The sequence below is a fragment of the Oncorhynchus tshawytscha genome, linkage group LG19 (genome assembly GCF_018296145.1).
Source record: "Oncorhynchus tshawytscha isolate Ot180627B linkage group LG19, Otsh_v2.0, whole genome shotgun sequence".
NCBI lineage: Eukaryota > Metazoa > Chordata > Actinopteri > Salmoniformes > Salmonidae > Oncorhynchus > Oncorhynchus tshawytscha.
Window position 1 is genome coordinate 20,100,154 of NC_056447.1, and position 22,566 is coordinate 20,122,719.

Below are 22,566 nucleotides of genomic sequence, written 5' to 3' on the forward strand. Positions count from 1 at the left end.
ATATAACAAAGTATTGAAAAATGTTTGTTATTGATCAAATACTTATTTTCCACCATAATTTGCAAATAAATTCATTAAAAATCCTACAATGTGATTTTCTGGATTTTTCCCCTCATTTTGTCTGTCATAGTTGAAGTGTACCTATGATGAAAATTACAGGCCTCATCTATTTAAGTGGGAGAACTTGCACAATTGGTTGCTGACTAAATACTTTTTTGACCCACTGTACTTATGTCATTGGTTTGTACCAACTGTTTTGTGAAGGAATCCTATTTGTGAGTTTATACCAGTTAATTTCAATAAATATAACTTACTTACTTACTCATGTAGTAATTATCTAAGGATTTCTGGATGCAAGATTTGGACCGCATTGACCAGGGTTGGATTGGACTGTATTTGTGTTGGTTAGTGTTTCTTCCTATGCATGGAGATGATCAGGCCTGTGTGTGGCTATTTTGGCCATGAGGATGAAAGATCTATGACTCTAACATTCCTCCGCACCACAACGCTCTGCCCTTACCAGCTGTTCCCACGTCGACAACATGTGTGGTTTTGACTTCTGTCTTTGAAACTTCCCTGCAAAACAGGACCTTGAACAGTAAAAGTAGCCTGCGATAGCTCACTGGCGTATGTCTTACCCTCTGAGCTCCGCAAACATCTTCTTTTCCCCACAGTGACACTGACAAAGCTGTAATGAGATCATAGTATTACCATCTCTTAGTGTATTTGTTCACTGATATTTCTTGGCCCTGAGGAAATGTATACATATTGCATTGTTAGGAAGATCATAAACCTTGATTATCTTCAATAAGGCTGAGATGACCATCTTTTTCAAGAAGTTGTTGCCAATTACTATAAAGAGTATTTGGGTATCTGTTTGCCAGAACAGATTGTAATATTCTGGACAATCTTCACACAATCGTGAGTTTGTTCTTCGTTCAGGTCAGCTCTGATCCCCTTTTGAAGAGACAGTGTACTGTCACTATGGTTATCATGTGCTTGGTATTACCATTCCAGTTGCACTGCGAGCACAATGTGATAGGAATTCAGCCTTGGTACTCACATGTTCTGAGAGATGGTATTTGTTAGAACTCGGGAATATAGGATAAATACTAGGGGGAAAAGTCTGCTCCCACACTACAGGTGCTATTAACCCACGTTAAGTCCACCTCTACTAAACATTACACTAGTGGTCTTCAAAATCCACCTGTGAAGTTGAAGACTTCAGTACCAGTAATCTGATCCAGTGTCTGTTCCAATATTACAGATTTTTTTATTACATTATTTCCTTTTCTATGTACTCTTTCAATCTTTACATTTTGTACCACAATTTGAACACAATTTATTGAATTGCAGTAAATAGGTACAGTTGAAATCGGAAGTTTACATGCACTTTGGTTGGATTCATTAAAACTTGTTTTTCAACCACTCAACCACACATTTCTTGTTAACAAACTATAGTTTTGGCAAGTCGGTTAGGACATCTACGTTGTGCATGACACACTTAATTTTTCCAACAATTGTTTACAGACAGATTATTTCACTTATAATTCACTGTATCACAATTCCAGTGGGTCAGAAGTTTACATACACTAAGTTGACTCTGCCTTCTAAACAGCTTGGAAAATTCCAGAAAATGTCGTGGCTTTAGAAGCTTCTGATAGGCTAATTGACATCATTTGAGTCAATTGGAGGTGTACCTGTATTTCAAGGCCAACCTTCAAACTCAGTGCTTCTTTGCTTGACATCATGGAAAAATCTAAAGAAATCAGCCAAGACCTCAGAAAAAAATTGTAGACCTCCACAAGTCTAGTTCATCCTTGGGAGCCATTTCCAAATGCCTGAAGATGGCTCGTTCATTTTTACAAACAATAGTACGCAAGTATAAACACCATGGGACCATGCAGCCGTCATACCGCTCAGGAAGGAGACGCGCTCTGTCTCCTGGAGAAAGGACATTGTGAAGATGCTGGAGGAAACAGGTACAAAAGTATCTATATCCACAGTAAAACGGGCCCAATATCGACATAACCTGAAGGCCACTTAGCATGGAAGAAGCCACTGCTCCAAAACCGCCATAAAAAAGCCAGACTACGGTTTGCAACTGCACATGGGGACGAAGATCGTACTTTTTGGAGAAATGTCCTCTGGTCTGATGAAACAAAAATAGAACTCTTTGGCCATAATGATCTTTGTTATGTTTGGAGGAAAAAGGGGAGGCTTGCAAGCCGAAGAACACCATCCCAACCGTGAAGCACGGGGGTGGCAGCATCATGTTGTGGGGGTGCTTGCTGCAGGAGGGACTGGTGCACTTCACAAATAGATGGCATCACGAGGAAGGAAAAGTATGTGGATATATTGAAGCAACATCTCAAGACATCAGTCAGGAAGTTAAAGCTTGGTCGCAAATGGGTCTTCCTAGTGGACAATGACCCCAAGCATCCTTCCAAAGTTGTGGCAAAATGGCTTAAGGACAACAAAGGGAAGGTATTGGAGTGGCCATCACAAAGCCATGACTTCAATCCTATATTTGTTGGCAGAACTGAAAAAGCGTGTGCGATCAAGGAGGCCTACAAACCTGACTCAGTTACACCAGCTCTGTCAGGAGGAATGGGCCAAAATTCACCCAACTTATTGTGGGAAGCTCGTGGAAGGCTACCCGAAACGTTTGACCCAAGTTAAACTATTTAAAGGCAATGCTACCAAATACTAATTGAGTGTATGTAAACTTCTGACCCACTGGGAATGTGATGAAAGAAATAAAAGTTGAAATAAATCATTTTCTCTACGATTATTCTGACATTTCACAATCTTAAAATAAAGTGCCGATCCTAACTGACCTAAGACAGGGAAGCTTTTGAGGTGAACTACTAATTTAAAGTTAGTTGTTCTGTAGGGACTTCTCTGTTCTTTTTGTTAAAGTTGCATATGCTGTGGTATAGGCTGAACAACAGATAATGGTCTCATAGGTTACCCAATAGCGTGGTCTCTCAATGCCATTGGCTTACCTGTCCTCTGGGATGGAATGGGTGGGGGCATCCCGCGACTGCAGCCTGCCAATCCTAGACAAAGACATGCTCTTATCAATACCATAGAAAAATTTAAAAGATAACCTGTCCATATATTTGATGCGGGTTACATTTCAATATAGTCTACCATTGTGATAGTTGTTTTTTTGAAGAAAGGCAGCTCTGTCTATTTAACTTCAAGGGCTACATGCTGTTTTCTAGTATATTCTTTATGCCACACAGAATAAACATGAAATAGCTGGATTTGGTTTGGTTTGGCAATCGACTGTTCCAGAACCCTTAAACACTGGAAGAGCAGGAAAGCAGTGGAAAGAAGCAGAACAAGCACAAGCAGCTTAGCTGTTAGCTGTTATCACAATGCAGTACATGGTTAAACATCGCCTATGTCTTTCTGCCTAATACATCTCCCGTTCTGGTTGAAAAACGTTGTTAAACAAAACCACAGCTATGTTACTGTGGTAGCTTTCAGGCAACAATCCCATTCTGTCTACTATAGTAATCCATATTATTTCCAGATGAATGTCACTGGCTGATACTAGAATTAACCCACCCAATCATGTGAAACGAATTGCTGTTACAACTTGGGAGGGCAAATCTGTCTTGAGAGAAAGTCATTTTTTCATGCGGATTGTTTTTTCTCTTCAAGAAAGTTTTCATAATGATAATATATACAACCTGTAGCAGGACTGTTTTCATAATGATAATATATACAACCAGTAGCAGGATTGTTTTCATAATGATAATTTATACAACCTGTAGCAGGAACGTTTTCATAATGATAATATATACAACCTGTAGCAGGACTGTTTTCATAATGATAATATATACAACCAGTAGCAGGATTGTTTTCATAATGATAATTTATACAACCTGTAGCAGGAACTTTTTCATAATGATAATATATACAACCTGTAGCAGGAATGTTTTCATAATAATAATAATATATACAACCAGTAGCAGGAACGTTTTCATAATGATAATATATATAACCTGTAGCAGGAACGTTTTCATAATGATAATATATACAACCTGTAGCAGGAATGTTTTCATAATGATAATTTATACAACCAGTAGCAGGAACGTTTTCATAATGATAATATATACAACCTGTAGCAGGAACGTTTTCATAATGATAATATATACAACCTGTAGCAGGAACGTTTTCATAATGATAATAATATATACAACCAGTAGCAGGAACGTTTTCATAATGATAATATATATAACCTGTAGCAGGAACGTTTTCATAATGATAATATATACAACCTGTAGCAGGAATGTTTTCATAATGATAATTTATACAACCAGTAGCAGGAACGTTTTCATAATGATAATATATACAACCTGTAGCAGGAATGTTTTCATAATAATAATATATACAACCAGTAGCAGGAACGTTTTCATAATGATAATATATATAACCTGTAGCAGGAACATTTTCATAATGATAATATATACAACCTGTAGCAGGAACATTTTCATAATGATAATATATACAACCTGTAGCAGGAACGTTTTCATAATGATAATATATACAACCTGTAGCAGGAACGTTTTCATAATGATAATATATACAACCTGTAGCAGGAACGTTTTCATAATGATAATATATTCAACCTGTAGCAGGAACGTTTTCATAATGATAATATATTCAACCTGTAGCAGGAACGTTTTCATAATGATAATATATACAACCTGTAACAGGAACGTTTTCATAATGATAATATATACAACCTGTAGCAGGAACGTTTTCATAATGATAATATATACAACCTGTAGCAGGAACGTTTTCATAATGATAATATATACAACCTGTAGCAGGAACGTTTTCATAATGATAATATATACAACCTGTAGCAGGAACGTTTTCATAATGATAATATATACAACCTGTAGCAGGAACGTTTTCAAAATGATAATATATACAACCTGTAGCAGGAACGTTTTCATAATGATAATATATACAACCTGAAGCAGGAATGTTTATCCAAAGTGACTTACAGTACAGTAAATGCTTACATTTTAGTGGCTAAGGGTTTGTGTTCCATATTCATTTTCTGTGAATGTGACCTTGAGTCCCCCCCCCACCCCATTAATTCTCTATTTTGTTAGAAATTCCCACACTGTAGTCGATACTGTAGTAACATTGCTCTTTGTTAAAAGTTGCTAAAAGCAGCAGTGATATCTGTAAAACACATTTTTACTCACATGCCATAATGAAGTAGCACCACTAGTAAAACAATGGATTTCAAACCATTGCATTTAGTCATCCGTGCTCAGTTACTATTCATGCATTACCAGCCTGTAAAACCTTCATCGGTCATATTCATTTGATTTACTCATTTTCAATCACATCTTTTGACCTTAGTATGTTAGTTAGCAGACCAGCAGCTATTCACAGATAAGCCATTTGAGCAGTTGAGTGGAGAGTCGACTTACCTGAGACAGTGTTGAGTAGAGTGAGCCTGGCAGTGGAGTGCAGAGTGGAGGACACCGTCGGTCCCCTGGGTCCTTGCCCTCCTCCTGCTCTGCTCTCAGAGGTGAAGCTGTCCCCTGGGTCACACGCGCTGTGCCAGTTTCATGCGCTCCTTGTGCGTTACCCGCCCTGATTAACTAATGGTTGACAGATGAGGCTGCCTGGCTGGGGAGAGGGAGGAGCACGCTGCCATATAGTGTCTTCTCCCCGCCGTTAAACAGGCAGGAGACACAGTTCAGCGGAGGAGCGCGGCCCTTATGGCTCTGCTTTGCTTTCTTCCTCCTGCTTTTTTCATCTTTCTATTTTTTTTTCTTCTCTTACAGCAGTAAGGAGGGGCTAACCCCCCCCGCGCTCCCCCCGCCCATACTTGTTTGCCTGTCTCTGTTCCTGCCTGAAGTGGAAGGAGTAGTGTTATCATCTCTGAGTGAGCGTGCAGCGGGTATGAGAGTCTGCCACGTTTAGGAGTAGCCAGTCAACGCGGGCAGCTTTGATGTCTCCTTGTCACCCGAGCTAAACCCTGTGTTTAAAATACCTTGGTAATTACACTGTGTGCGATGTGTGTGTGTGCGTGGTGTCGAGCACTGCCCGCACCACAGTAAAGAAGAGAAGAGAGCAGGAGATGCCTCCGTTTGAAGGGGTTACTGGGTACTAGAGTACACTCACCGAGTGTTGCGCAGACGTGTGTCTCTCTGAGTGCTAGACTGCTTCTCCTCCGTTAGTGAAAAAAAAAAGATCCAGATCCTACAGCTCCTGTTGTCCAAAAAAAAAAAGGACCAGCTTTTCTTAGAACTCAGAACTCAAGTATGTCTACTTGTCTCAAATACATTTTCCTCAAATAGTTCCATCACAGCACAGTCAGTCCAATATAGTGTACTATAACCACCACAAGTTTACCATGAGGCCTGACGAAGGAAAATGCATGGCATTTGGTTTGGTGTTATGCAACATTCTGACATCATAATTAAGGGAAAATGCATATTATGTTTATCTGGGCTGTAAAATATGCTAAAGACAAAACAGAGTTCTCCTCGCCCCTCCTTACTGCACTCTATTCCAATACCCCATTTTGGAGTGGCTTTGTGTAAGGGGGCTCACTCCCTCTCTCACTGAGAGCAGAGCAGAAATAGTTGGCTCTCTAATTGCTGTCTGGCCTCATGAAGACGCAATAATGTAGAATATTTTAATCTACCAACCGACCGTCATCTCAGGCACGGGGCTTTATGAAGGCTCCGGGTCTGATCAGGGTCTCTGCTTTTTATTCGTTTCGTTTTTTTTCCTTCTCTCTGTAGCTTTCCTGAAGCATCGTACAGCTTCTTATTGAAACCAGATGATTGTCTAGCCATATGTATGCATCCTGGTATTTTAGCTCTGTGAGTCTTCTCTCTCCTAAGCTTGTGTGTGTGTGTCTCTCTCTCTAGTTTGTGCCCTACACTATGTTCAGTGTTTACAGGTTAAAGACGGGACTGCATTCAGACCTGGGTGTTCAGTGGATGCTTTATAGAAATCCATGTCATGATTAGTTTAGCCAAAAGTGGTTTATAGCTTGTTTACTTGGCCATGAGATGCAGCAACAAATCAAGAGCGTTTTTCTCCATCTCATACACTGAAGACATCTATATTGAGCAAAGCAGTGTGTTGGATACTTATGTACATTTTAGAACATGGCTCCGAGCAGCGGGTATCAGCATTATTTCAACGAGTGTCGTTGGAAAAGCTTTCAGTAGAACCTCTACACGCACTGCCGCCATTTACATTTTTTCTCTCCCTGTCGCTCTCTCTCTAGTGTTCTGTGAGCTGTGGCCGTGGGACCAAGGAGCGGGAGATAGCCTGTGTTTACCCAAACCAAACCCGAATAGAGGATGATCACTGCAGTCATCTGTCACGCCCCCGGACACAAAAGGCCTGCCGAGCCCGGGGATGCCCCAGCTGGAAAGCCAACAGGTGGAGCGAGGTATGTGTTCACGCCACCCCGTCCCCACACACTCTCGAAATACCCCCTGGCCTCTCTAAAGCTAACAGTCACCTCTAGCAACTGGGACACACAACTCAAACACAGATGTAGATGATGTACTGTACTCACTAAGAACCTGTCCTATCACTAAGCAGTTGACATATTCCTCTGTCCTTCCGATGTGAGTTAAACACCACAGGCTGGATTTACATAACTGTTTATGCAATTCACTAGACTTGTATACTTGAGAGAAGAAATGTTATGGGAATACCAAAAAGCTTGTGCTGTGCTTTCTCTTCCTCTTCTGGGGTTGACTAGTTATCAAGACAGCATTGGCTAATTCACCAATGCCTTTCTGGTGCATTTTGCTGCTCCAATGCAGCATGCTAGACAACATTTTGAATGTGCAATTAACACATTTCAAACATCACAAATGCAAGAAGGTACCTACTTTCTACAGACGGACGTCACATTGCACATGGCTCCAGACTTGGACAGCCAGGTTGGCGGTCCAACATAGATAAATGCATGGTGGTAGAAGAGACATCATCATTCACAAAGCACAGCAGGTTACTGAAGTGCTGGACTGGCTGCAATCAAGACACTTCAGTGCAAAGGCTAGGTGCAGGAGAGACACTTTAAAAAAATATATATATATTTTTTCTTCTCCAAGATGGTGTAGCAGTCAGGCGTCTTCGTGTTGTCGTGTATATATCTTTATATATATATATTTTTTCACATATATTTTTTATATTTTTCTTTACCTCAACTTCAACATACTCTCCTGCAACCTGCCTCACCCAATGTGGTATGGATCTGCTATTTTATTTACTTTAGAACCGGTCAACAGCTAACCTTTAGCCCAGACAACTCCTGCCAGTCTGCACAGCGTGAGACAACCCAGAGCTTATCGGACTCCTTTTTCTCCATATTTCCGGATTCCTACCGCAAGCGCTGAGCCCGATAGCTGTCTAGAGCATACCAGACTTTTAGCTGAAGTGGTCAATCATCAAATTCTTGGGCTACTATACGTATTTTGCCAATTGGCCTGGATCCTTTTACTACATGAACCCCTGCTGATCCATCACGACTGGTCTGCTGACGTAACCGCACGAGGGGGCTACAACAGAGTTCTTCCGTTGCGATGTCCCTCTAAGGCCCTTCTGCTATCCCCGGCCCGCTAGCCGTCTGAATCGCCATGTCTCCAGCCCGTCCAGCTACTCTTTGGACCCTTTGATCACTCGGCTACGCATACCTCTCCCAAATGTCAATATGCCTTGTCCATTGCTGTTTTGGTTAGTGATTATTGTCTTATTTCACTGTAGAGCCCCCAGCCCTGCTCAATATGCCTCAGCTAACCCTCTTGTCCCACCTCCCACACATGCGGTGACCTCACCTGGTTTAATTGATGTCTCTAGAGACAATACCTCTCTCATCATCACTCAATGCCTAGGTTTACCTCCACTGTATTTATATCCTACCATATCTTTGTCTGTACATTATGCATTGAATCTATTCTACCGCGCCCAAAAACCTGCTCCTTTTACTCTCTGTTACGAACGTACTAGACAAACACTTCTTATAGCCTTTAGCCATACCCTTATTCTACTCCTCCTCTGCTCCTCTGGTGATGTAGAGGTTAAGCCATGCCCTACAGTGCCTAGCTCTACTCCCATTCCCCAGGCGCTCTCATTTGTTGACTTCTGTATCCGAAAAAGCCTTGGTTTCATCCATGTTAACATTAGAAGCCTCCTCCCTAAGTTTGTTTTATTCACTGCTTTAGCACACGCTGCCAACCCGGATGTCCTAGCCGTGTCTGAATCCTGGCTTAGGAAGGCCACCAAAAACCATGAAATTTCAATCCATAACTATAACATTTTCCGACAAGATAGAACTGCCAAAGGGGTCGGAGTTGCAATCTACTGCAGAGTTCTGTCTTACTATCCAGGTCTGTGTCCAAACAATTTGGGCTTCTACTTTTAAAAATCCACCTTTGCAGAAACAAGTCTCTTACCGTTGCCACTTGCTATAGACCACCTTCTGCCCCCAGCTGTGCCCTGGACACCATAAGTGAATTGATTGCCCCCATCTATCTTGTGCTGTTAGGTGGCCCGGGTATCCTGGAAGGATATTGACCTCATTCCGTCAATAGAAGATGCCTGGTTATTCTTTAAAAGTGCTTTCCTCACAATCTTAAATAAGCAAAATGTTGAACCAGGAACAGATATAGCCCGTGGTTCACTCCAGACCTGACTGCCCTTGACCAGCTCAAAAACATCCTGTGGTGTACGGCATTAGCATCGAATAGCTCCCACGATATGCAACTTTTCAGGTAAGTTAGGAACCAATATACACAGGTAGTTAGGAAAGCAAAGGTTAGCTTTTTCAAAGAGAAATTTGCATCCTGCAGCACAAACTCCAAAAAGTTCTGGGACACTGTAAAGTCCATGGAGAATAAGAACACCTCTTCCCAGCTGCCCACTGCACTGAGGCTAGGAAACACTGTCACTACCGATAAATCCACAATAATTGAGAATTTCAATAAGCATTTTTCTATGGCTGGCCAAGCTTTCCACCTGGCCACCTCTACCCTGGTCAACAGCCCTGTACCCCCCACAGCAACTTGCCCAAGCCTCCCCCCTTTCTCCTTCACCCAAAAACGGATAGCTGATGTTCTGAAAGAGCTGCAAAATCTGGACCCCTACAGATCAGCAGGGCAAGACAATCTGGACCCTCCCTTTCTAAAATGATCAGCCGAAATTGTTGCAACCCCTATTACTAGCCTGTTCAACCTCTCTTTTGTATCTTCTGAGATCCCCAAAGATTGGAAAGCTGTCGCGGTCATCCCCCTCTTCAAAGGGGAGACACTCTAGACCCAAACTGCTACAGACCTATATATATCCTACCCTGCCTTTCTAAGGTCTTCGAAAGCCAAGTTAACAAACAGATCACCGACCATTTCACATCCCACCGTACCTTCTCTGCTTTGCAATCTGGTTTCCGAGATGGTCATGGGTGCACCTCAGCCACGCTTAAGGTCCTAAACGATATCATAACCGCCATCGATAAGAGACTATACTGTGCATCTGTATTCATTGACCTGGCCAAGGCTTTCGACTGTCAATCACCACATTCTTATTGGCAGACTCAACAGCATTCGTTTCTCAAATGACTGCCTCGCCTGGTTCACCAACTACTTCTCAGACAGAGTTCAGTGTGTCAAATCGGAGGGCCTGTTGTCCGGACCTCTGGCAGTCTCTATGGGGGTGCCACGGGGTTCAATTCTCGGGCCGACTATTTTCTCTGTATACATCAATGATGTGGCTCTTGCTGCTGGTGATTCTCTGATCCACTACGCAGACGAAACCATTCAGTATACTTGTGGCCCTTCTTTGGACACTGTGTTAATTAACCTCCAGATGAGCTTCAATGCCATACAACTCTCCTTCCGTGGCCTCCAACTGCTCTTAAATGCAAGTAAAACTAAATGCATGCTCTTCAAACGATCACTGCCTGCACCTGCCCGCCCGTCCAGCATCACTACTCTGGACGTTTCTGACTTAGAATATGTGGACAACTACAAATACCTAGGTGTCTTGTTAGACTGTAAACTCTCCTTCCAGACTCACATTAAGCATCTCCAATCCAAGTCTTTAAGTTTTTGCTAGGTGAATCCCCACCTTATCTCAGCTCACTGATCACCATAGCAGCACCCACCCGTAGCACCCGCTCCAGCAGGTATATTTCACCTCCAGCAGGTATATGGTCACCCCTAAAGCCAATTCCTCCTTTGGCCGCCTTTCCTTCTAGTTCTCTGCTGCCAATGACTGTAACGAATTGCAAAAATCACTGAAGCTGAAGACTCATATCTCCCTCACTAACTTTAAGCACCAGCTGTCCGAGCAGCTCACAGATCACTAGACCTGTACATAGCCCATCTGTAAATTGCCAATCTAACTACCTCATCCCCATACTGTTATTTATTTATTTTGCTCCTTTGCACCCCAGTATCTCTACTTGCACATTCATCTTCTGCACATCTATCACAACTATCACTCCAGTAATTTACATCTATCACTCCATCTTCTGCACATCTATCACATCTATCACTCCAGTAATTTACATCTATCACTCCAGTAATTTCTAAACTGTAATTATTTGCCACTATGGCCTATTTATTGCCTTACCTCCCTTGTCTTAGGTCATTTGCACACACTGTATATAGACTTTTTTCTATTGTGTTCTTGACTGTATGTTTGTTTATTGCATGTGTAACTCCGTGTTGTTGTTTGTGTCACACTGCTTTGCTTTATCTTGGCCAGTTGTAAATGAGAACTTGTTCTCAACTAGACTACCTGGTTAATTAAAGGTGAAATAAAAATAAATAAAACTGGGAGGGGGAGGTGGTGGGGGACCTGTGAGGTCACAGTCCTGGCGGAGCCGACCACACTCTCTTGGTGTCTGCCGAATGAGCGTGCGGCGACTGTGTCAGGGGTGTGACAGCACTTATGGAACCAGAGTCACACTGGGTCACAAGGCACAGCCAGGGGGCCAGCGCAGGGAGAGGGAAAAGCCATGAGCCCAAATATATCACAAGGCCACCAGAGAAGTGAGATGAAGGTGGAGGGAGCTTTTTCAGGTGTACCGAGGTGGAGGGAGCATAGGGAGTATCTGTATCTGTCCATAAAACACACTCTAGAGAATATATACACAGGGGTTAAATTGGGCCGGAGTCCGGCCGAGTCTGAGACCTGGGTCCCGCCAGGTCCGAGACCCGACACCTATGATCCAAATGAGAGCCGGGCAGAGCTGAAATCCAGTACCTTTCGTTAAACTATTTGAATGATCTAATGAAAAACAGTTGTGCACATGACCTTTTCCACAGCCAACAACATGAGTAAGCAACAGCAAAATCAGACAACCCCATACTGTAGTAGAATAGTTTACCTATTCAATTGTTCAGCCTATCGTATTCTATGCGAGATAAAATCCTATTCATCTCGAGGCGCATTCAAATTGCGAGTGCCGCACAGGGCGAGAAATATGCACATCCAGTCATTATTGTACATTCTTTTTGTTGTTGTTGAATATTACCCCTTTTTCTCCCCAATTTCGTGGTATCCAATTGTTGTAGTTGCTACTATCTTGTCTCATCGCTACAACTCCCGTAGGGCTCGGGAGAGACGAAGGTTGAAAGTCATGCGTCCTCCGATACACAACCCAACCAAGCCGCACTGCTTCTTAACACAGCGCCATCCAACCCGGAAGCCAGCCGCACCAATGTGTCGCAGGAAACACCGTGCACCTGGCAACCTTGGTTAGCGCGCACTGCGCCCGGCCCGCCACAGGAGTTGCTGGTGCGCGATGAGACAAGGATTTCCCTACCGGCCAAACCCTCCCTAACCCGGACGACGCTAGGCCAATTGTGCGTCGCCCCACGGACCTCCCGGTCGCGGCCGGTTACGACAGAGCCGTAAAACACACTTTTCAAAGGAGTTTTGAATGCCACTGTTTAAAGAGGACGGAGCTTTCTAGTGTTACTAGGCTACACTTATTTCTTAAATCCAATAAATTAGTTGGTTAAAATGCACATTTTTAGAGCCTGAGTTTTCAGCAGCAGGTTTATTCGCTCGCAAATGGCGTTGAATGCCTATGGAAGACCAGGGCTAAATGTAACAAGGGTCAGCTGTAACAGTTAGGCCTAAATTATATTCACAGTACATGATCCTTGGTTGGTTGAGTGCCCGTGGAAGGTATCAAGTAATCAACATGGTGCTAACTAGCAACAAGAGCCTAATGTTTAGACTTTAGAATTTGAGTTCTAGCTAATGATTAGCCCAATGGGATAAATGCAGATGGGCAACCCTCAGCCTGTATATTTATAGCCACTATGGTGCATCAGGTGGGCTACATCAGGTGATGATGCTTATTGCTAAATAGCACACCTGTCTGATAATATGGACCAATATGTTATATTGGGCTCATTTCTGGAGGGGGAAATTATATTTTAGATGTCAGCATCATTTTATTTTCATACATTTTGGAGTAAAACACCCTTTTCAAAAGTCTGACCTTATGATGTTCTCACAGTCATTCTCCCCCCCCCCCAAAATGGTAGGTCCCTCTGCAACCTGTGGTATGCTATGATATGTGCGTTTTTGTCTGTATATATTCATGCTAATATATTATATTACCCCCCCCAGACCCTCCAGTTTTCACTGCTTCTCTCACTCTAATGATGTATTTAAGTTATTTTTGTGTTGGACATAGGATGGGGAGAAAAGTGAGATCAACAGGTCTTGTATGAAGTGAACTCACACTGCTCTCCACGCCTAAACTGCGGTTGTGAAATCCCAATTGGGCTTGCATTGGTAACCCATCTCTGTCTTCCCACATGAGACCACTCCCCTTAAGGGCCTCACTCTCCCTCTCACTCTTCCTCCCTGGTGTCTGGAAGCAATCATCTCCCTCCACATACCACCAGAAACCATGAAATCCACAACTATAACATAAAGACATGTTTCATATCTAAACGTTCATGCCTGTGACAACTTTGGAAACCTCAGCACCCACCGTTTGGGCTTTTCAGCAGCTAGCCACTCAACCCCCTCACAGTCGCCTCTGAATGGGGGTCTGTGAAGGGGTACAAGGGGGTGTGAGAAGGGTAAATGAGGAAGGGGTGAGGACTGCCTGTAGAGCTCTTGGTGTGGGGCGGCCCGTGCTTGGGAGTGGAGTGGCGGCGATCCCACTGATTCGTCTGTGACAGCTGCATGTTCCACCTCTCTATGGTCAACCACACTGTGCTAAGGCGTGTTTTTGGGGTCCGCTGTCCTATCCAATCAAAACCCATAGAATTAGAATAACTAGTTCACATTCTAATATATTCTTATTCTAATTCTATTCTAAATTCGATGTTTATGTCAAACAGACGTACTGCAGATGGGTAGAGAGCAGCAGTCTGTGGAGAAGCTCAACTCCAACATTGAATAGTGAATAGCCCAACATTGAATAGTGTGCTCAATTGTGATGAATTTGATCTTCAGCAATGAAAACCAAAAAGTCTCTTGAAAAGAGAATCACATTTCTTAACCCGTAACTGTTGTTCAAATCGCAATAGGAGGCTCTATTACACCCCGCTATGGGATGTTAAAAACGCAAGCCTTTAAATGAGGCCTCGTTCTTTGGCTTAGACCTGCATCTGAGTTCAGATTCCCCTTAATGCTTTTTGTTCTCCTTCCAAACATAAGGAGCAAGACTTCACCTAACCGCACACCATAGAGACGACGACGTAGGCCTGCAAACAGTTGTAGTACAGCATGATATAGCCTACTGTATAAATGATCGAACGGGATATATGGTACTTACAGTACATGTGGCTCTATAGTATTTACACAGCTTTCTTCTAGAACCCTGGGGGTTGGTTTCCAGACCCAGATTAAGCTAGTCCTGGACTAAAAAGCACTTTGAGCGGAGAGTCTCCATTAAACATGCTTCTTAGTCCAGGATATGGCTTAATCTTTTGTCTAGGAAACCTGTTCTGGAGAGCTTCTTTGGCATGCAGGTAGGATTCTCAATGGCTTCAAAGAGATGGGCCATGTGATAGACCTGTGAGTGAACTGACAATACGGCTCACACAGGCACGACGAATGCAGGCTCAGAGGAAAACATATTTCTCTGTTTGTATTGGTCAATACGCAGCATCATATGTTACAAAGGGCATCAAATGGAGATGATTTCTGTATTTTGGAAGTTACTTATCTTGAGAATGTGATTTGATGACAAGCAAAACATTTTGGGACTATGTCAACAATGGACTTATGAATCAAATACCAAAATATTGTTTTTGTGAGTTTTCCTTTAAAGCCTGTGAATCAAACCCAGCAGACTAAACGAAGCATATAAACTCAGCAAAAAAAGAAACATCCCTTTTTCAGGACCCTGTCTTTCAAAGATCATTTGTAAAAATCCAAATAACTTCACAGATCTTCATTGTAAAGGGTTCAAGCACTTCCCATGCTTGTTCAATGAACAATAAACAATTAATGAACATGCACCTGTGGAACGGTTGTTAAGACACTAACAGCTTACAGATGGTAGGCAATTAAGGTCACAGTTATGAAAACTTAGGACACTAAAGAGGCCTTTCTACTGACTCTGAAAAACACCAAAAGAAAGATGCCCAGGTTCCCTGCTCATCTGCGTGAACATGCCTTAGGCATGCTGCAAGGAGGCATGAGGACTGCAGATGTGGCCAGGGCAATAAATTGCAATGTCCGTACTGTGAGGCGCCTAAGACAGGGAGACAGGACAGACAGCTGATCGTCCTCGCAGTGGTAGACCATGTGTAACAGCACCTGCACAGGATCGGTACATCTGAACATCACACCTGCGGGACAGGTACAGGATGGCAACAACATGCACAATCCCTCCATCAGTGCTCAGACTGTGCGCAATAGGCTGAGAGAGGCTGAAAGAGGCTGAACTGAGGGCTTGTAGGCCTGTTGTAAGGCAGGTCCTCACCAGACATCGCTGGCAACAACGTCACCTACACAAACCCACCTTCGCTGGACCAGACAGGACTGGCAAAAAGTGCTCTTTACTGACGAGTCGTGGTTTTGTCTCACCAGGGGTGATGGTCGTATTCGCGTTTATCGTCGAAGGAATGAGCGTTACACAGAGGCCTGTAGGATCGATTTGGAGGTGGAGGGTCCATCATGGTCTGGGGCGGTGTGTCACAGCATCATCGGACTGAGCTTGTTGTCATTGCAGGAAATCTCAATGCTGTGCGTTACAGGGAAGACATCCTCCTCCCTCATGTGGTACCCTTCCTGCAGGCTCATCCTGACATGACCATCCAGCATGACAATGCCACCAGCCATACTGCTCGTTCTGTGCGTGATTTCCTGCAAAACAGGAATGTCAGTGTTCTGCCATGGCCAGCGAAGGGCTCGGATCTCAATCCCATTGAGCACGTCTGGGACCTGTTGGATCGGAGGGTGAGGGCTAGGGCTATTTCCCACAGAAATGTCCGGGAACTTGCAGGTGCCTTGGTGGAGGAGTGGGGTAACCTCTCACAGCAAGAACTGGCAAATCTCGTGCAGTCAATGAGGAGGAGATGCACTGCAGTACTTAATACAGCTGGTGGCCACACCAGATACTGATTGTTACTTTTGATTTTGACCCCCCCTTTGTTCAGGGACACATTATTCAATTTCTGTTAGTCACATGTCTGTGGAACTTGTTCAGTTTATGTCTCAGTTGTTGAATCTTGTTATGTTCCTACAAATATTTATACATGTTAAGTTTGCTGAAAATTAAACAGTTGACAGTGAGAGGACATTTCTTTTTTTGCTGAGTTTATGTTTACTTAGTCCCAGTCAGAGAGGGTGAGAGGGGACATGATGGGAAAATGTATGTGTTATGGTTTAGATTTCAGATCTGGTTGCTACAGCCCATGCCATACGACTCCTGAACATCTAGTCAAATGGCTACCCAGACTATTTTTATCCCCCCCTCCCCTCTCCACACACTGCCACTCTATGTTGTGCATAGTCACTTTAATTAACTCTACCTACATGTACATACTATCTCAACTAACCAGTGCCCCCGCACATTGACTCTGTACAGGCACCCCCCTGTATATATTGTTATTTTTTACTGCTGCTCTTTAATTACTTGTTACTTTTATCTCTTATTCTTATCCATATTTTTTGAAACTGCACTGTTGGTTAGGGGCTCGTAAGTAAGCATTTCACTGTAAGGTCTACACCTGTTGTATTCGGCGCATGTGACGAATACAATTTGATTTGATTTGATTACAGTACCAGTGGAATGACAAAAAAGGTTCTCTGAGCAGGAAATGTAATCAGATGATTAACTCTCACTCTGTGTTTAAAATCACCAAAACGTTGCATTTGGGAATAAAAAGTGGCTGCTGAAGGTGTTCGTGAAACGCCTTTGTGTGCAGACTTATATAGTGTGTGCTTCTTTCTGTCAGTGTGTGTTTTGTGTCAGGCAATCTAACGCGTGTGTTTGTGTGTTTGTGTGTATTTGTAGTGCTCTGTCCCCTGTGGAGTAGGGGTCCAGAACAGAGAAGTGTACTGCAGACTGAAGGGTACAGGACGGGTAAGAGAAGAGCTGTGTGGTTCCCACAACCATCCTGCCACTGCCCAGCCCTGCCAGGCTACTGAGTGCCTCCATTACACCTGGGCAGCCGGAGAATGGCAAGATGTAAGTATTGACCTCTGTCTATCTTTCTCTTTGTCTTTCCATCTCCTTCTTTCTATTTCACTTCCCCTTTCTCTTCTTCTTCCTTCTCCTTTGACACAAACAGGGGCGAGTCACCAGCCCCTCCATATAACTGTCTTATTGTAGGTTTGGGGTTTCTCCCATCCAACTTCAAATTCACCTCTATGTGCTATGGGTCCTGTTCAGGGTTTGATCAGTAGTCGACCGTCAACGTGCTCTCTTTACTATCCAACCCCCCTAAAAACCACTCCAGAATACCCAGGCAAGGCCGCCATGTGTGAGGCACAGTGACGAAGTGGGGCTGTCCACTGGACATGTTTGTCTTCTGGGTGACTGGACAAGCACACAAAACACTAAGCCCCAAGTGGAACCTCAGTTTAGAATGCATCGCTTCCCCAAAATTCCACAAGGGGAAGAGAATTTGTTGAATGTCCCGAGACAGAACATCAGAGGACCAATGTGCTTTTAAATACGATTTCATCATTTGATTATATTCGCATACATTTGTTAATAGAGGCAGAGTCCAGTTGCTAGCATGTGTGTTTAATGAATACACAGTGAGAGAAAGACATAAAATCATCATACTGGAGATTTGTTATTGGCAGCGCTCGGACACAGCTCTTTCCACTAGACTAGAGCAAGTGGACCAGACCAGCTGTGTTTATGAGGTCGCTAAGGTAGCCCAGCACTCCTGCATCACACAATGAGGGTTTGAATGATAACCATCAGTCTATGATAAATCACATCCAAACCTCAAAGCACTGATCCGTATCTGCTCTGCGGCTTTTGTCTTTTCGAGGGGCACTACACTGTGTGACGTGAGCACTGAGCAGTCCCCTTGAACTCAGTGTTTTCTACCCTTGGCCCCTCTCTTTCTTTCATGTCCCCCCCCTACATTGTCGCCAAAGTTCAGGACACAAAAAGATGAGCGCCATGTAAGGACTTTGTGCTGCTTCCTGGTGCAGGAATGTTTGCACGCACTCAGATCCTGTCTGCCTGTGTTGCTGTGCATTCCACTGATCGTTTACAGCCTCCTGTCTCAGAAACAGACGTTTCTGGCCCAGAAACCATTTCGGGCTTAGAATGAGAGATTCTTACAAACAAAACTGATAACTTATTTGATTTCGTAGGACATTATGCTTTAGCCATTCAAACTGTAGTGTGCCTACTCTCACATTGGCATACCTGTCTTCACTCTTGACTACCTCTCTAAACCGTCGTTTTGAGTTCACTCAAAACCAACTCGAGTCTCCACCCATGACGTGCCGTTTGCTTTATCGTTAGGGTTGTTCTTGAAAGCAACATGAGATGTCATATCATGCTTACTGTTCCTCTCCTGGATAAAGTGTAGAATACATATTTTTTTAGACAGAACCGTTTTCTTCTGGAGTTTGACCATCTGGAGGAAACAACCAAACCTGGCAGAACTTCTCTGCTAGCGGTCCAACACTGCCCCCTATGCCAATCTGAAGACATTACCCTTTGTTCCACACTTTACTGTATTCACCTCGTCCGCCAGCCATCTCTCTCTCTCTCTCTCTCTCTCTCTCTCTCTCTCTCTGCTCTCTCTCTCTCTCTCTCTCTCTCTCTCTCTCTCTCTCTCTCTCTCTCTCCTCTCTCTCACTCTCTCTCTCTCACCTCTCTCTCTCTCTCTCTCTTTCTCTCTCTCTCCTCTCTCTCTCTCCTCTCTCTCTCTCTCTCTCCCCTCTCTCTTCCTCTCTTCTTTCTTCATCTCTCCTCTCTCTCTCTCTCTCTCCCTCCCTCTCTCCCTCTCTGTCTCTCTGTGTGTCAAATTTATATGCTGTAGCAATTGAGACTGGGGACAAGTTTACACTTGTATTACGTATAATGCCTTTTGATGTTGACATGATGACTTGACCCTCATGTTGTTCTCGTCCTCTGTCTGTTCTCCGCAGTGTAACGCCACCTGTGGAGAGGGTATGAGGAACAGGAAGGTTCTGTGCGTGGGGGCTGGGCTGACCCCTGTCCAGGACGCCCTCTGTGACCCCTCGTCTTGCCCCGCCCTGCGCCAGCCCTGCAGTGGAGCAGCCTGCCACTACATGTGGATGACAGGGGAGTGGTCACAGGTAGGAGCCTTGATTTAGGAAACCCCTGCCTCCTGTTTGTGTCGCTTTTTCACTTCTAGAATTGCAAAGCGACTGCGTCCTTGAAAAGCGCTATTCAAATTCCATGTATTATTATTACACCTTTAGATAGGCCTACCTTTGCGTCATTCGATGTAACGATTTACCAACAGTATTTGACTAGCCTAGGTCGTCAAAGACAAATGGATATATTGTGTTAATCCACGTGTCTCTACAGTATATCTGCTACGGTGTGATCTCCATTGTGTGTGATTTCCAGTGCTCTACCAGCTGTGGAGTGGGCTACCAGCAGCGTATAGTGTCCTGCTCCGTGATGCCATCCTCCCTGACCCTGCACCCATATGATGCCCAGTCCTCTGCACAGTCCCGCCCCCACTGTCCAGAGCCCCACCCTCCTGGCACCAGACAGTGCCTCCTTAGGGACTGCCCACAAGCTGCCTACTGGAAAGTTGGCCCATGGAGCAAGGTGTGTTTCAGTGTGTTTGAGAGAGAGAAAAAGGGGGATGGAGAGAATGGGGAGAGGGAGAGAGAGGGGTTGGTAAACAGTATCAGGTCATGATATTGAAACAACAGTTACTTGATACAGTTTTGTTTTGTACTGTGAGTGTGTAATTTGTCAGTAGTTTCCATGTAATTGATGCCCTTTATGTGCTCCTCAGTGCTCCCAGACGTGTGGAGCGGGAGTGATGGAGCGCAGGTTGGAGTGTCTGGCCTCTAAAGGCCAACTGTCCAAACACTGCCGTCCAGCCGAGAGGCCCGAGTCACGGGCCGCCTGCCGAGAGCGAGAGTGTGAGTCTCTACAATACTACTTCTAGTGTACACAGCCTCTCTACTACTCATCTCCACTATTTCTACACAGCCTCTCTACTACTCATCTCCACTATTTCTACACAGCCTCTCTACTACTCATCTCCACTATTTCTACACAGCCTCTCTACTACTCATCTCCACTATTTCTACACAGCCTCTCTACTACTCATCTCCACTATTTCTACACAGCCTCTCTACTACTCATCTCCACCATTTCTACACAGCCTCTCTGCTACTCATCTCCACTATTTCTACTCAGCCTCTCTACTACTCGTCTCCACTATTTCTACACAGCCTCTCTACTACTCGTCTCCACTATTTCTACACAGCCTCTCTGCTACTCATCTCCACTATTTCTACACAGCCTCTCTGCTACTCATCTCCACTATTTCTACACAGCCTCTCTGCTACTCATCTCCACTATTTCTACACAGCCTCTCTGCTACTCATCTCCACTATTTCTACACAGCCTCTCTACTACTCATCTCCACTATTTCTACACAGCCTCTCTACTACTCATCTCCACCATTTCTACACAGCCTCTCTACTACTCATCTCCACTATTTCTACACAGCCTCTCTGCTACTCATCTCCACTATTTCTACACAGCCTCTCTGCTACTCATCTCCACTATTTCTACACAGCCTCTCTACTACTCATCTCCACTATTTCTACACAGCCTCTCTGCTACTCATCTCCACTATCTCTACACAGCCTCTCTGCTACTCATCTCCACTATTTCTACACAGCCTCTCTGCTACTCATCTCCACTATTTCTACACAGCTTCTCTGCTACTCATCTCCACTATTTCTACACAGCTTCTCTGCTACTCATCTCCACTATTTCTACACAGCCTCTCTGCTACTCATCTCCACTATTTCTACACAGCCTCTCTGCTACCCATCTCCACTATTTCTACACAGCCTCTCTGCTACCCATCTCCACTATTTCTACACAGCCTCTCTGCTACCCATCTCCACTATTTCTACACAGCCTCTCTGCTACCCATCTCCACTATTTCTACACAGCCTCTCTGCTACCCATCTCCACTATTTCTACACAGCCTCTCTGCTACTCATCTCCACTATTTCTACACAGCCTCTCTGCTACCCATCTCCACTATTTCTACACAGCCTCTCCCTTAAGTATTAGGCCTAAAACGTAGATGTGCTTTCCTTGCCAACTTGTCTGATCCATGCAGTGCTTATTGCCAAACAGGAATGTGTATAGTAATAGTATTGAATAGACTGTGCTGTATATAGCAGCTTACTGCCATTGTGATTTGTCTGATGGTGTTTATAGAATGTCAACTTGTTTCTTCATTTGAACACTTTACGTTAACCTTGACTTTAAGCCTCTCTTGGAGAAGTTGATTTCTGAAACAATAAATAGTGAGTTGGTGACAGACAGCTTGCAGTGTGCTACGGTTGGGGTTAAGACTGGAGTTGAGTCTGAGATTGGGTCTGGTTCCGTGACTGGGTCTGGGGCTGAGGCTTGGGGGAGACCTTCACTCCTGACCCTGGCTGTGTGTTAGCTGAGTCGGCTCCAGGTTTGCAGGTTCATTCCCCACATCTCAGATGTTTAGACACGGTCTCACTGTGGAGCATTCTGCCATTAAGTCTCTTGCCAAGTCAGGCATCGGGCGAAAGGAAAATGCTCGGTTGACAGCCGGTTCACCAGTAAAGTAATAATACTATCAGCTAATCGGAGAGTTCTGGCCTCCAACCACACAGGAACAACTGTGGGGGGAATGTAAACAAAGAGAGATGTTTTTAACAAGCCCACCCCCCCCCCAGTGTTGAACTCCTACTCACACCTTGACCAGATACAAATCATTTTCGTTGAGTTTTTCCTGCTGTTTATTTATTGGAATGCTTCTAATGTTTTGTGGAACACGATCATTTACTGACCTATGTGAAGTCTACTGTAGCACTACGGGGTCTCTT

The 22,566-nt window shown here is 44.0% G+C and overlaps 1 protein-coding gene and 1 long non-coding RNA gene across 4 annotated transcripts in view; one reads left to right on the forward strand and one right to left on the reverse strand.

The window, feature by feature from the left end:
- The window catches only part of LOC112219217 (A disintegrin and metalloproteinase with thrombospondin motifs 20-like), a 127,608-nt gene that overhangs the window by 101,083 nt on the left and 3,959 nt on the right, over positions 1 to 22,566 (forward strand). For all 3 annotated transcript variants that reach the window (XM_042301440.1, XM_042301441.1, XM_042301442.1), the window contains 5 exons: positions 7,289 to 7,456; positions 17,513 to 17,686; positions 19,621 to 19,791; positions 20,069 to 20,275; positions 20,469 to 20,598. In XM_042301440.1, coding sequence (XP_042157374.1) covers positions 7,289 to 7,456; positions 17,513 to 17,686; positions 19,621 to 19,791; positions 20,069 to 20,275; positions 20,469 to 20,598 — 850 coding nt within the window. The remainder of the gene's footprint in view (positions 1 to 7,288; positions 7,457 to 17,512; positions 17,687 to 19,620; positions 19,792 to 20,068; positions 20,276 to 20,468; positions 20,599 to 22,566) is intronic.
- LOC121840062 lies at positions 155 to 5,758 on the reverse strand. Its single transcript, XR_006079348.1, has 3 exons — positions 5,469 to 5,758; positions 3,009 to 3,062; positions 155 to 688 (listed from the first exon to the last, which is right to left on the reverse strand). It is a non-coding gene; the product is annotated as an uncharacterized LOC121840062 (long non-coding RNA).